Source organism: Guillardia theta, assembly GCF_000315625.1.
Source record: "Guillardia theta CCMP2712 unplaced genomic scaffold GUITHscaffold_68, whole genome shotgun sequence".
Classification (NCBI taxonomy): domain Eukaryota; class Cryptophyceae; order Pyrenomonadales; family Geminigeraceae; genus Guillardia; species Guillardia theta.
The window spans coordinates 274,532-288,739 of NW_005434606.1; the positions used below are offsets into that span (position 1 = coordinate 274,532).

General features: G+C 52.2%; 3 protein-coding genes across 3 annotated transcripts; 2 read left to right on the forward strand and 1 right to left on the reverse strand.

Moving 5' to 3' along the window:
- Positions 1-260: 260 nt before the first annotated feature.
- On the forward strand, positions 261-3,440 carry GUITHDRAFT_142845 (hypothetical protein; the record flags this gene model as incomplete). The annotated part of the gene is made up of 15 exons (XM_005827274.1): positions 261-325; positions 359-464; positions 630-737; positions 787-943; positions 998-1,057; positions 1,346-1,470; positions 1,520-1,572; positions 1,797-1,845; positions 2,006-2,275; positions 2,483-2,548; positions 2,701-2,769; positions 2,953-3,006; positions 3,157-3,203; positions 3,249-3,344; positions 3,407-3,440. The coding sequence occupies 15 exons, from the start codon at positions 261-263 to the stop codon at positions 3,438-3,440; spliced, it is 1,359 nt and encodes a 452-aa protein (XP_005827331.1).
- Positions 3,441-3,672: 232 nt separating this feature from the next.
- Positions 3,673-7,035, reverse strand: GUITHDRAFT_96370 (hypothetical protein). Its single transcript, XM_005827275.1, has 8 exons — positions 5,080-7,035; positions 4,959-5,018; positions 4,796-4,906; positions 4,523-4,635; positions 4,417-4,474; positions 4,052-4,366; positions 3,952-3,998; positions 3,673-3,898 (listed from the first exon to the last, which is right to left on the reverse strand). Exons 1-8 carry the CDS (start codon positions 6,853-6,855, stop codon positions 3,721-3,723), a joined length of 2,658 nt encoding a protein of 885 aa, XP_005827332.1. The 5' UTR covers positions 6,856-7,035; the 3' UTR covers positions 3,673-3,720.
- Positions 7,036-9,724: 2,689 nt separating this feature from the next.
- Positions 9,725-12,415, forward strand: GUITHDRAFT_113590 (hypothetical protein; the record flags this gene model as incomplete). Its single annotated transcript, XM_005827276.1, has 18 exons — positions 9,725-9,794; positions 9,844-9,970; positions 10,022-10,068; positions 10,123-10,184; positions 10,229-10,310; positions 10,356-10,426; positions 10,485-10,542; positions 10,594-10,675; positions 10,733-10,809; positions 10,857-10,933; positions 10,982-11,016; positions 11,378-11,464; positions 11,512-11,594; positions 11,647-11,717; positions 11,771-11,823; positions 11,876-11,937; positions 11,984-12,048; positions 12,395-12,415. The coding sequence occupies 18 exons, from the start codon at positions 9,725-9,727 to the stop codon at positions 12,413-12,415; spliced, it is 1,230 nt and encodes a 409-aa protein (XP_005827333.1).
- Between the last annotated feature and the right edge of the window lie 1,793 nt (positions 12,416-14,208).

Genomic DNA, 14,208 nt, shown 5'->3' on the forward strand with positions numbered 1-14,208 from the left:
CCCTTCATACCCTTCCCTTCCCCCTCCCCCTTCCCGATCTTCCTTCTTGTATGTATTTTCTTCTCTCCCTCCCTCGCCTCACCTCTTCCTCTTCCGGTCTAATCTATTCAGCTTGACTTTTTCTTATCCTCCTCTCCCTCCTTCTTCCTCCATCCCGTTCATTTGAAGATTCCGGTACTGAAGCAGTTCGAACTAGGACGCGTCCATCGAGGACACCAGCATAACTCTTCTTCACGAGTCGCGGTCGCAGCGAGCTCCCCATGACGACCGCAGCCTTCTTCTGGCGAATTCGCCCTCCTCAGGCTTCAGCTCCCACTGCCCGTATGTGAGTAGCAGCAACCTTCAGTCGTCGTGCCAGGTCTGTTTGCTCGCTCAGACTCCCCGACTGGCTCTCAAGTCTTGTCCAGGTCATCAACGATGCTCTTAGAACTTACGGTCTTCCTGGCCCCATCGAGCTTCCTGCTGTGAGAGCCATGCGTGCCCTACTCTGCAGACCCTTCGCGAGCCTTACGATCCCTTCTGCGATCTCGATAACCTGCTCTTGCTCGGAACGCACTTCACCATAGCTGCTCCTGCTCCAGCAACGCCAAGTCTTCCATCTTCAAGTCTCTGACCACCTGCCCCTGCAGAACTCTTCGTCGAAATGCACTGTGATGGCAAACGTGCTGTACGCTCTGTTACAACACCGAAGCCAAGTCGATGAGCAGCTGAAGGAGCAGAGTGAGGATATTAAGAAGGTTCTTGCTCCTGATGCCGATGTTGGGCTGACCCGTGCATGCTCTCCAGCTCCAGTTCGACCTGAATGTCGCGCGAAACAACCAGCTGAAACTGAAAGAACAAGTTGCCTCAACGTTCCTGCGTCATGTTTGCTCACCCTCTCTGCAACAGCTGAAGTCCAAGGAGGAGGATTGCAAGAGGTTGTACCAGCAGCTCTCAGAAGCGAGTGAGTGTGTCGTGGCCCCTGAACTCTGCCATGTCACTGACAAGCATGCCGCAGCCCTGCAACACAAGAAGGAGAAGAGCAAGATCTTGCAGGAGAAGGAGAAATCAGCTGCAGGTTCGTCATAGATCGTGTGGAAGTGACGAGGGTGCTGTGGATTGGGGGAGGTCGTATTGAGGACATTGGGCAGAGAAAGAAGCAGTGCAGAAAGAAACTGGTGCAACTTAGTCCCAAAGCACAGGAGGAGGATACAGTGGTGACCGAGTAGTAGAGGAAGTCGGGGGAAGAAGTTTGATAGGAGGAGCAGTGGAGCAGGAAAAGGGAAGGAAGAGAGGGGCAGGAGGCTGAGAAGAAGAGGAAGAGAGAAGGAGAGGAGGGGGAGCTCTGACTTATACGATCCATCAGAGAAGACCGCGATGCAGCACAGAGACTCTCAGCTCCAGCACGCCATGAGGAAGTTGGAGCAGCAGCGCGAGAAACTGCAGGAGCGTGTCAAGCAGCTCATCGACCAGAGAGACCGCCAGCTTAAGGTTTTCCCAGCTGCACCTCAGCTCGACTCTCGTCAAAACATCTCTTCAGGCAGGGATTGAGATGTCTACGAAGCTGACTACCAAAGACGAGCTTAACAAGAGGTGCTGTGCTGCCCTCACCAGTTTTCTCTCCTCCCCCTCCCCTTCCTCCCCTCCCTTCACTTCATCTCAAAAGCTGCTCTCCTGTTCAATTTGTTATTGTATTGTTGCTACATGCCCCCTCTCCGAGACAAGATGTCGTCCTCGTCCTTGTCCGCGTCCTCGTCCTCGTCCTCGTCCTCGTCCTCGTCCTCGTTGTCTTGCTCTCCTTTTCTGAGCCTTCACAGACCTGCCTGGGGAAGCAACGCGTGCGGAAGTGAAGAATTCTTCAGCAAGGTGAGGGGGAGGAGAGACATGGAAAGGAGAGAAAGCGCAAGGAAATGGGGGGAAGAGGGAGCAGGGAGCAGGGAGCAGGGAGCAGGGAGCAGGGAGCAGGGAGCAGGGAGCAGGGAGCAGGGAGCAGGGGGAGCGATGGTAAGGCTAAAAGCTATTTCAGGTCATCCGCTCCTATGAGCAGAGAGAGGCAGAAATGCTGGAAGAGAACAAGAGCCTTCGGCAGGCCATGGCTGGTGGGAAAGTCCCCTATCCTCTTTCCCTTTGCTTCATCTGCATGCTCCTGTACCCTTCTCTGCTCAACTTCTCGCCAGTCCTCTCCAAGGAGCTCATGGAGACTCTCAACCATACGGGGACTCTCAGGAACAGCGGCAAGTCAAGGACGGGGGATGAAGGCGATGAAGTTGAGCCGAAGTTCGAGATGCCCTTCCAGGTATATGGGTCCCATCACTTTCTTACACGCCTCCTACACGCCTGTTCTCGGTGACGCGTTTCTTATTTCTTCTTCCTTTCTTTGTAGAATTGTTTGCGTGCTTCTGCTGTGGCTGCTGCATTCCAACCACCTCACTTTCCTCTTTGTTTCTTATATCCTGGCACCTTTATCGTCTTGGTGCCCTTTCTTTCTCTGACAGCAAGTCAGGCTGTCTCAGCAGAAATTCAATCTTCTCTCCGTGATAGGATGGCAAGTCTTCGATTGAGACTCAAGGTCCTTCCATGCTCTTCTCCATCTCCGTGCCTCTCCTTCCCTTCCTGCCCCCCTTCCTCTCTGCCTCTCCGCCTTCCCCCGTTTCCTTCTCCTCCTTTCCTTCATATCTTAATAACTCCTCCCTCCCCTCCCACTTCTTGATAGTTTCGCAGGAGCTGGAAGATAAGGAGAACAACATTTCTCTTTCCAACACCTCGCATGCCCATGTTGCGGAGCTTGAGGTTCAATCGTCTTTGCATTTTTCAATTTTCAACTCTTGCCTGCCTGCCTGCCTGACTGCCTGCCTGCCCCATTTATGTTCCCTCCTTCATTCTCTCCGACATTTCTATTCTTGTTTCAGTCCCCTCCCTACCTTCTCAGTCCTCTCAATTCCCAGCCTGGCTCTCCCTGACACTCTCATGCAGAATGAGCTGTGCCAGGCGAGGAATGCTCTCGTCGAGCAGGAGGGAATGGTGAAGGTAACCGAACCTGCCCTCTCTTTCACTATAACCCCCCCCCTCCCACCCCTTGTTCACTTCCTTTGCCTCCTCCAACCCCACTTCTCCTCTTTTCTCCCCTCCCCTCTCTTCTCCTCTCCATGGTTTCCACTCCTCCTCATTCACTCTCAGGCCTATCTGCTCCACTCTGACCAGAAACTGTGCGGATCCCCTGCGAGGTCAGTTGGGCGCCAGTCATTCTCAGCGTTGACTCTTCCTCGCAGATGCGGGGGTGGAGCTGAGAAGGCTTCTCCTGTTCCTGCAGCTACTCCCAGCCGAACTCCCGACATGCTGCGACGGCAGGAGCAGCAGCAGTCAAGGTGAGCTTTTAGCTTTTCGATTCCTGATCATCTCCGAAAATCTCTTGATCCTCCCATGGCAGATCAAGTTACTTTCCTTGCACTAGTCAAATCTAGCTTCATCCCCGTCGAGCATTGCTTTGCTACCCCCCCCCTTATCCCTCCTTCTATTCCCGCTTCCTCACTCCTCCTGCTTGAATCTTTCCCTTTCACGTCGCTTGTTGATTGCTGCCTCCTCGCCGCTCCCCTCCCATTCCTCCCCTACCCCAACCCTCCTCCCCGCCCCACCTCCTCTTTCAGCAGCTTCCCAATACTGTTCATCGCCCTTTCCCCCTCACCATCTCACGCTCATCCACATGAAAGAATACATGAAACAATAAAGACTTGCCCTTGGCATCTACTCCGCAGCCCGCATCGAGCTCATGTGCCTCACTAGCAGCATCCCCTTCGCTCTCGACAAGTCTCTATTCACTAGCTCCAGCACCGACGGCTTCCCCTGCCTGCCCACCCCGCTGCCATTCTGCATCGAAATGTCCCCGCGCTTTCGCGTCCTGTATGAGGGAGGAAAGAAGTTCCTGCAGGAGCAAACATACGTCATAATCCGTCTCCTCCCACATTCCTTTCTCACCTCAGATGCTCCACCCGTTTGTTCCCAATCAGACCAGCTTCCCGCACCTTGATAACGCTGTCACTCACCGCAACGACAGCAAGGGTAAGGCAAAACTTACCAGCCCGCGATGAAGCTGACCGAGGTTACGAAAGTTTGCGAAGTTGCCGTCAATCATCCCCTCTCGATCCCTCACGTTGAAGTCATCGAGATTCGACCGCATGTTCCATGCCATCTCCCCCCAGTCCTTCACTGCCCCCTGTGCTGCCCCATGATTTCCTCCTGCCTGCCCCTTCCCTTCCCCGCTCGACGACGAGCCGTCGCTAGTCTTGCGAAGACCAGGGGCACGTGCGAGGACGCACGCGTTGCCGAGGACGGGGAAGTGCTTCTTGGAGGCGTTCGCCTGCGCTCCTTGACCTTGTTCGAACGACAAGTTCTTCACAGCACCAGCGTCAGCACCCGACAAGCGCAGAGGAGCGCGCAGACCTTGGTGAAGCAGACGGGAGGAGCGCGAGAGGACTGGGAGGACTCGTGAGCGGCTCCACTGTCACCAGCGTCACGCAGGCCGGCACAACGAGCAGGTTCAGGTTACCGTTCCGAGCTACGAGCCTTGCTGGCACTTCCCTCATCGAACATGCTGGGCGATTCAGGGCTGATGCCAACGGAGTTTAGCATCTCCAAGTTGAGCGACTCTTCCAGCTCAATCTGTAGAAACCGGTGAGAGGAGGACGAGGCTGAGACTTTGACGAGCGGGAAGGGTCAGGTGCCAACGAACAGAGAGGTAGAGAGAGGGCAGGAAAAGTAAGGAGAAAGGGAGATCAAGTCAAGTACGAGAGGGAAAGGACAGGAAGGGAAGGTAGTGCACCAGTGGCCTTGAGCGTCGAGGGTTGTCGGACAGAGGACGCTGCATTCGAGCGCTGTCCCTCGACTCGTTCTTCTTCCTCAAGGCAGCTGCGACAGCAGCAAGAAGCCCCCCCTGCGTGCCGCGGGTCAGACTCAGCGGAGGAGTCCACAAATGCTGATCTTGCCTGCCCTGCTCGCAGGACGTCCTTCTGCAGCAAGGGATCCAGGAAAGCTTCCCGTTGGGCCTGACAAGAAGCTTGAACTCAGTACTTTCCCTTAAGATTCCTCTCGCACAATCATACACACCTTCGCTTTTCGGCTCAGAACAAGCTGCGCCCTCGCCCCTTTCCCTGCCCCGTCTGCAGCACGCGTCCCTGCCCTCGAGCTGAGAGCCGGAGGATCCTTCCTGTTACTGTTCGACTTCGCCTTCCCTGCGAGACCCTCTTGGCTGTTGGGTTTCTTCGAGGCATCCCCTTCCTTCCCGGCGTCTACCGCCCCTTTCTCCGATCCATAGAAACTGTTCTTGTACGCGAGCTCCGCCGCAGACAGGCAGTTGTTGAAGAGTCTGCTCAGCATCTGGTCGTCACATGGGTGGATACACTCGAAGGAGTTCTTGTAGTGCATCTCTTGCGCTATCCTCAGGTTCACCAGGTTCTCCCTCTGCTTCTTGTAGTTCTCGTCATTCTGATACTTCTGACCAGGAGCTATCAGCGACGACAGCTCCTTCAACAACCTGATCTCTTGCACTGTCGGAGCGACCATCATGAAGGTGTCTCGGATCACCGTCGACTTGACGTCTCGATCCAGCGGCGAGTCTGTCTCGAACGAGGGAAGCTCGTTCACCTCGATCAGCCATGGCTTCGTGCTGGAGTCAAGCATGACATCGAACCCAAGGACTGTGAAACAGGAGAAGCCAACCGAGTCCCGACTTTCTGGCACAGAGATGCGATAAGAGTGCTGGTTCGCTGGCAAGGCTGCCAAGATGGTCTTAACGACCATGCTACAAATGTTCGACCAGACTTCTTGGCTGCTGTATCCATTCTCATCCAGCCACTTGCGAATGCTCCCCAAACTTCGCTTGCTGCTCGCATCACCGTCTCCCTGGCGGCCTTCCTCATCAAGTCCGTTCGTAGGAGCCTCGAACTCATCGTTGTGCTTGTTGATGGCATAGTTTGTCAAGTGCATGAACTGCGCGTTCGCGTTCTTGGAGGACACGCTCTCGTACTCTTGCGTACAAAACCTTGCAAGCCCATCTCTGCACACATATACTCGCAGCGGGGTGACCGAGGTAACTAGGACGTAGATCCGCAGGTCGAACTTGAGACCGTCTATGAGCAAGGGGTTGTTCAAGTACTTCTGTACGACAAACTTGCCCTCTTTCGGGATCTCGTTAGCTCTTCTGGTGATCAGGATGCCATTCCCCTGGCTGCCCGTGTTGGGCTTGACGATGAAGGTTCGGTTCTTCTTTTCAGCTATCAGCCTCAGCACAGTGTGATACTCCTCGGGAAGAGTCCATGTCTCCGGATAGAAATCATACTCTGCCGGCAGAACCTTCTTCATGCGGTTCAAGTTCACAGCCAGCCTGCACTTGAACGCGATCTCGCACAGGGAAGGGAAGTGGTTGATCCTTTGCGATCTTCCCATCTTCATGTCCTTGATGGTAGATCCCAGCAGGTATCTGTCCGTCCACTTGATCGTCCACTTCTCCTCGTTGCTAGTAACCCTCCAACCCAGGTCCTGGCAGACATCGCGGATCACGGAGTAATGGCAGCCAGTTAGGTTCACGACCGCCCTTGCTTTTTTCAGCCTCTTTCGAACGGCCTTCTCCAAGACGTGTGCAGACTTCTGTGTCTCCTGCTCTACGGTGCTCGTTGCCGATATGCTAGCGTCAGAGTCGCTGATTCTATCCATCGACATCGGCAACACTTCGTCGAGCTCGTTGTCAGAAATGTTCTCGTCTGCGCATGCCGACATGTCATCAGAAGCGTCATCACAGTCACTCTCTCGTTCCAAGTCTCGTGCTCTGGAAGAAGGTCCACTTATGTCATCCTCCAATCTTTCCCCTTCCATTTCATGCGTCATGCTTGAAGGAACAATCCTTGAAGCTCAGTCGCTAACGGGCCTTGTCAGGATCAGAGTGACATCTATTCACTCTGTGGCTGCCTGCGCCTTACTATTCAGGATTCTATGCGAGCCAAGTACTTAAGGGAGCGAAGCAGAGCGTCCCTGCCGTCCCTTGCAGTGCGGGCTGGGAATTGTTTTGCTCCTTTTCCGCACACGGCAACAAGAGTTGGTTCGAGCAAGGATGCGGAGCTCGCAGGTTGTCCTGTGTCTTGTTCGCTATCAACCTCTTGTCCTGCAGGGTCAGAGCTCGTGGACCCGTCCCCCTGGCCTTCGCGGATTGCAGCGCTGGTCCAACATGAGCGCCCCCTCTACCATGTTCAGTTACTTTGATCGGGAGAGCGGTGGGGTTGGGGTTCTGGATGTATCATTGCAATGGGGGTGGACATTGGGATGGTGGGTAGGGGTACCTTGACAAAGGATGTTAGGGTTTTGCACTTGTACCAAACATAGTAAAATGCTCAAGATGGAGGTTATAGTCAAAAGGTAGCTAGAATTTGATGGGTAGGGTGATTCCAACCAAGGGTAGCTACAAAGCTTTCTTGGGTAGGGGACAGAGTCACAGGGGGTGGAAGGAGATTTGAAGCTGAATGTTGAATTTTCACTGCTATATTCCAAATATTTATGGTCAATTTCCAAGCAATTCAGAACACGATTTGTCATTTTTTGACGGGAATGGGAAGTCGTGATAGGGTAGTACCTGAAAGGGGGTTACAACAATCAAGGGTGGGTGGTATCGGGGCTCGTAGGGGGTGTTTCGAGGAAAGAGGCAATTGGTTGGGGTAGTCCTACTAGGGGGTAGGGTCCATCAGATCCGCCGTCTGGGGGCCAAGGGTAAGGGAATTTGGGGGTGGAGGGGGGAGGGGATTGGGGTGAGTGCGGAGGGGAGAGGGGTAGGCAATCCGCTCTTTAGATCACTTAGAAAATGATGACCCCTTGATGGGGGCAAGGGGACCTGGAACGCGCTGCCGCCCCCAGTTGCCCTACCCCCTGGGGAATCAAAGAGATATGCATGCCTGTCACCCGGGGACTGGGCAGGGTAAACGGGGGTACTTTGCTGGAGTGATGGGGGTGGTGGTACTACATTTGGCAAAGTAGGGGTAGGGTAAGCAAAGGAAAGGAGTTCAGCCTTGGTTAGGATGGTATGGTAAATTAATTAGAGGCTCAATCGAGAAACAAGGCAGGCCCCGCACACTGACTCCAAGGGGTCGAGGATTGCCTGGAGCAGTGATGACCACGGGTGGGGTGGAAGGATCGCTCCCAGAAACCTACGAAGGATGATGTACGGGTTATTTCGAAGTCAAATTGTGGGGTGGGGATGAAATGGGTACAAATGACTTTACTTAATGATACTATCTCTCACACCTGGTGTTGCCTTGATAACTAATTTGTACCTACCCACCCCCCTACCTACAGATTTCACAACCCCACCCTACAGTCTCCAAAATGAAGCTACCCTTCTTTGTACCCACCCGCCATGGACAGACTTCTTCGGATAGGAACCACCCCCAGATGTCCCTACGTCTCTTGCTCCAATTTTCAGTAAGGGTGGTGTGGGGTGGGGCGGTAGACACCGGTTCCACAGGGGTGCTTTGATCTGCCGCCCCGCATTGCTAGAGAAGGGGGGTCCCCTAGTAGAATAACCAGAGAGAACCGGGGTAGGTGTGATGATGGAGGAGTTGGAGGGTCAATATTGGTGGAGTGGTAATAGTCCTTCAAACAGGGGTGGATACTGTACTAGAAAAGGGGGGTCATGGAACTGATCGAGGGGATAGGGGTAGGGTACGAAAGGGTACACGCACCGCGATCACGGAGGAGCAGGTTGAGTTGGCGTATACATTTGAAGGTAAATTTGAATACTTGCTAGACTTCTTCCCAAATGATGGCAAATTTGAAATTTGCGTTGGAAAATTTATCAAACTATGTTGCAATTTCTCCACTCACTCGCCAGCTTGTGTTGTCAGCAATCAATCCGTCTGGAGGGTCGATTTCGTTGCCTGGCTAAAAATCCAGAAACATTTTTGAAAAGCCGCATCAGAATCTGCAGGCAAAGATTCAATTATACACAGTCATTTTCAAACGACGAAAGCGCGAGGCGGCGGCGCGGTGAATGGCGAGAATGTGCACGGAGGAGGCGGATGTAGCTGTCATGATGATGATGAAGCGCAACGAGAGAAGGAAGTAAAAGTGTGTGGAGACATCTATCATGCCAATAGCATGGTCAGCGAGGCAATCTATGAAGTAACTGAGGTGTTTACATACGGTTTTGTAGGCAGTGTTATTGGGACGCTTTATCGCTGGATGTGTAAGATTTAGCTATTGAGGAGTAGAATCTTTCAGGAAAGAGCGGCATTCATGCTCGATTGAACAAAGAAGACCAGGTGCTGTGTTAGTTTATCTTTAGCGTGAAGGTGTTGGGCTTGATTCCTGTCTCCGAGGACACGATCACAGAAGGCCCTTTCTATCGTGACATCTAGTGATGCTGAAGATGCAACAGTCTAACATAAGGCACAATGCCGATGTCGATCTGCAGTAGCATGTAGTTGGTAGGATGAAAGATATATGAAGGAGAATCATGGATTCATGGGATTGAAGTAATTCACAGAGCTGTGCATGTCCTAGTTCCTGGCACCTGTTTCCCATACGCTCAGATATCCTTTCTGTCCCTGTTGTGATGTCTATGCAGGGGCTCTGGGTGATTTATATGCCCCTGTCTCTTTGAATCAGCTACTCGCTGCTGTTTGCTGTGGGCATTGCATTGGAGTTCTCAGGGTTTTCTGGCGAGGGTTGAAACGGCAATTGCAACCATCTGCGTTTTTCTGTTAGCTACATGACAATGACTGAGAGCTGGAAACTGGTGCAAACAATCGGCGACAAGCCTGTTGGGAGCTTGACTGATGGTGATCTGCTTTGTCTGTGGACTTTTGATGTGATGGAATATATGAGCAGGCGACGTTGTATCGGCTGTCGAATTCGACGAGAAAGGTCAATACCTTGCAACCGGGGACAGAGGAGGTCGAGTGCGAATCTATGAGAAGACTGATGTATCTCAAGCAAGTTCTCCTTCGAGCCTGCGGTAAGTTGAACGCGAAGCATTACGGGAACAACTATATGACTTCCTGCTTAGGCGGACGATCACTGGAGCTATATCTTCGCATCATGATAAGGGGCCAGGTAGATGCCCAGTGGATGGGTGGCACTCGTTGTACACTAACAAGAGATGAAAAGGTTTCGAGTATAAATTCTGGCATGAATTCCAGAGTCATGAAGCAGAGTTCGACTATCTCAAGGTATGTCAAAAGAGGTTGTTCCGTGATGGTGATGGAAACCACAGTCGCTGGAAATTGAGGAGAAGATTAACTGCCTACGTTGGTGCAAATCGATGAACAATTCTTTCATGCTGCTCACTACGAACGGTATTGTCTTGTACTTGAGCCCGTTTCGTTGCTTACTCCTGGCAGACAAAACGATCAAGTTGTGGAAAGTTCAAGACAAGAAGAAGCAATCAGCAATTGCAGAGTTCAGGCCAAAGGTGGATGCCTAGTCTGAGAGTTCATGAACTTTCATTTATTTACTGATACCTCGGACAGGTTGCTCCGAAGAATGGTAAAGGGGTTAGCCAGATCCAGTTTCCGAATCTGCATCCTGGTAAGTCTGTTACGATCATTGGTTAACAGCTGTGTTATTTCTTTGTTCCAGGTGCTCGAGGAATTGTGTCAACTCCAAAGCGTGTCTTTGCGAACGGACATGCTTACCACATAAACTCGATTTCTCTCAACAGGTTGAAAATTGCCTTGACTGCGTCTGTGGCATGATTGTTGCTTGCAATCATCTACAGCGACTGTGAGACATTCATCTCGGCCGACGATCTTCGTATCAACCTCTGGAATCTTGGAATCTCGGACACGAGCTTTAGTAAGTCTCTTCCCGTGGCTCCCGCAAGCATCTTACCACCTGGACAGACATTGTAGATATCAAACCTGCCAACATGGAAGAGCTCACTGAGGTCATTACCGCTGCAAGCTGTCATCCTGAACAGGTTTTGTTCGTCGCCGTCTTGTTACAGTGGGACTTACATGATGCCCAGTGCAACGTCTTCCTGTGGAGTAACAGTCGCGGAAGGTCAGGCGGCATGAATCGTTCTGAAGATGTGTAGCCTGACATTCAACGAAGCATCAAACTTGCCGATACGCGTGACAGAGCGCTGTGTGACACTCACGCAAAAGGTACTTTTGGATATTAATCATGTGACGTGATTGACCTCTGAGGCAGTGTTTGAGGAGGAAGATGATCCTTCTCGGCGATCCTTTTTTTCAGAAATTATAAGCTCGATAGGTGCTTTCGCTTTGAGTCACTTCACAACAAAGAAATAACCCGCCATGCAGCTGATGTAAAGTTTTCACGTGACGGACGCCATATTCTCTCGAGGTACTTTTGAAATGCTTTGTATGTAATCATGGGATCATTGTAACCGCGCTGGAAGGGATTATATGTGCTTGAAATTGTGGGATGTCAATATGGAATCAAGACCGATTCGAACCATTTATGTACATGAGCAGTTAAGAAGCAAGTAAGCGCCTCCCTCAATTGCTCATATCTTCTGACTGGATGCGGCAGATTGTGTGATTTGTATGAAAACGATGCGATCTTCGATAAATTCCAGTGCTCGTTCTCTGGTGACTCCAAGTTTCTCCTTACTGGTAATTTTGCAGTCAGAGGTTATTTTGGGGTTGAATCCTGCGATTTATCAAGGTTCCTATCACAACTATCTTCACATCTACGAGAGGATCGGCAAGGGAGACGTTTGCATTGAGGCAGCGAAGGTACAGCAACAACCTTCACCACCTATGGTGCTGATAAGGTGTATTTATGAAAGAAACCGGTGAGCAAGTCCAGGCTGAACCTGCCAAGGCCCAAATCGAAGAAACCGTAAGTCGTCCGTGGTTTGTAAACAACTTGTGGTGACATGTGCGACTGACAGAGAAGAAGTTACTGAGATGGATCTTGACAAGAAGGTGTTGCATTGCGCATGGCATCCGTCAGGTGGATGACATTCTTGTATCGAGCTCATTCACTCACGAGTCCTCAGATCCCTGCGTTGCTGTTGGAGCTCTGAACACAGTCTACGTGTATCACAACGCGGAGGTTCAAAAGGTAAGCTGGCTGTCACCGAACCGACCAACAACTTCTCGCCCTCTTGCTCCTCTCCCAAGCCTTGATGACTTACGCTTACCTCTCCGCATGCAACCCTCCCCCTCCCCCCCTTCTTCTCGCCCAAACAAAGTATGCTACCAGTTGGACTTATTCCCATACAGCAGATGGCAGGAGGGAGCCATTGAATCATGGGGTGATTGATTTGTTTCGACGTGCGTTAAGGAATCCATCGTGTCACCTTCGTTGCTCTTGTTTTTTTGTTCGTCGTAAGTTTTGAAGTCTCACAAGGGGGGTTGGAGGATAAGGGGGCGAGGGGAGAAGCCAGGGGGCTTCTTGAGAGGGGCAGGTCGCTGCCGTTCAGGGTTGACAGTTGTTTAGCGTCACTCAATGCTACATGCTGCAAGGAAATGTATGAGAATGAAGACAAAATTACCTTCTCGCTCTCGCTCCTGCCGTGTCCAACACGTTATTCGCATGTCTTGTTCGATAATTTACAAAGAATCTTGTCAACTACAGGTGCCGTCACTCTGCATTCTTGATTCTTTCCGATGCTTGATCGGATGGAGTGTCATTTTGGGATAGAATTCTCTCTTGATCCTGTCCGACAACACTCGACACTCTTTGAGATGCGCTGACTTCTGTCGCGATGTCAGCAGTGACACGACATCGCCGGTTTCTGCTACTTACTTCTCGTTGCAATTCTCTCACTCCTTGCACCTGAACGCAGCATCACCATCGATCTTTCAGACAGCAAGAACATGTGTTTTCAATCTCACCACACTCGCAGCATCTCCGAACAATTTCTAGCCAAATCCTGTCAGTAATTGACATCAATGTAGGCATCTTCGATGCCACACGAACGCCTCTTCTACTGACCTGCGATGTCTGGACCAGAGCATGAGCATCGGCTCCTCTCCTCCTCGCAAGCTCTGCCTCCCTCCTCGCCTCCTCCCCTCGCTTCCTCGCCATCATGCACGCTTTCCCTCCAGCTTCGGCCATCGATGAGAAAAGGAGGTGATTTGACCGCATATCCCAACCACCCCCGAGTATTCCCAGATGGAATGGTGTCTATGGGGTGGGTAGTCCCTTGTCAAACATTGAAGAGGCGGAGACGAAAGATGCAGGAAGGAGAAAATGGCGAGTAAGGAGCAGAAGAGCAGGAGCAGGAGCAGGAGCAGGAGCAGGAGCAGGAGCAGGATCAGGAGCAGGAGCAGGAGCAGGAGCAGGAGCAGGAGCAGGAGCAGGAGCAGGAGCAGGAGCAGGAGCAGGAGCAGGAGCAGGAGCAGGGGCAGGGGCAGGGGCACTGATGATCATATACAAGACTATTTTAGACTGGCACTTGTTGTTTCGAGCATGTCGAGGACCTCTCCTGCTCTCACTCCTGCTCTAGATCAGGCATGTCGTACGCCGAGTCATCCCGGTCGATGGGCAGCCAGGCCTACGCCATGTCCTTTTTCTCCAAGTCCGAGAACATGGTTTGCAGCATCTGTCAGACTCGAGGACACACAGAGGCCAACGTGAGCGACATGTCACATCACCTCCCATTCTTTCATCCCTCCCCTCTCACCCTTTCCTTCTTCCCCGTCTCTCCTCTCCTCCTCTGCCCAGTATTCCTCTCTCGTCTACTCCCCTCCCCTCTCCTGTTATGCCCTCCCCTCCCCTATGTCTGACGCTGTGCAGTGTCGCGTAGCTTGCAAGTTCTGTCACAAGCGGGGCCATCGCTACCAGGAATGCCCATCCAAGTGCGAGGGGAGATGCAGCATCGTGAGGGATCCGTTCCTGGGCAAGGACGGTGAGGAGGAGGAGGAGGAGAAGGAGGAGATAAAGTGGAGGAGGAAGAGGACACGAGGAAGAGGAAAGGAGATGGAGCAAGGAGAGACAAGGAAGATGAGGAGCAAGAGAACGAGGAGGGAGGGGAGAAGGATCCTGTTTCACTTGTCTCACTTCTACTCCGAAGCCTCAAGGTCACTGGGCATCGAGCCGTGGAAGTGCTGCTCCCGCTCGAACCAGTGCTGGCAGAAGTACTGCTGCCTGTGCGCGCGGACCTTCGGCTGGTCCCACTACGACCAGTACAAGTACGGCCAACGCCCCTACTCACTCTCCCTCCCCTCCCTTCTCCTTCCTTCTTCTCCCTTTCTTCCTCCCTCCTCCTTCCTCCCT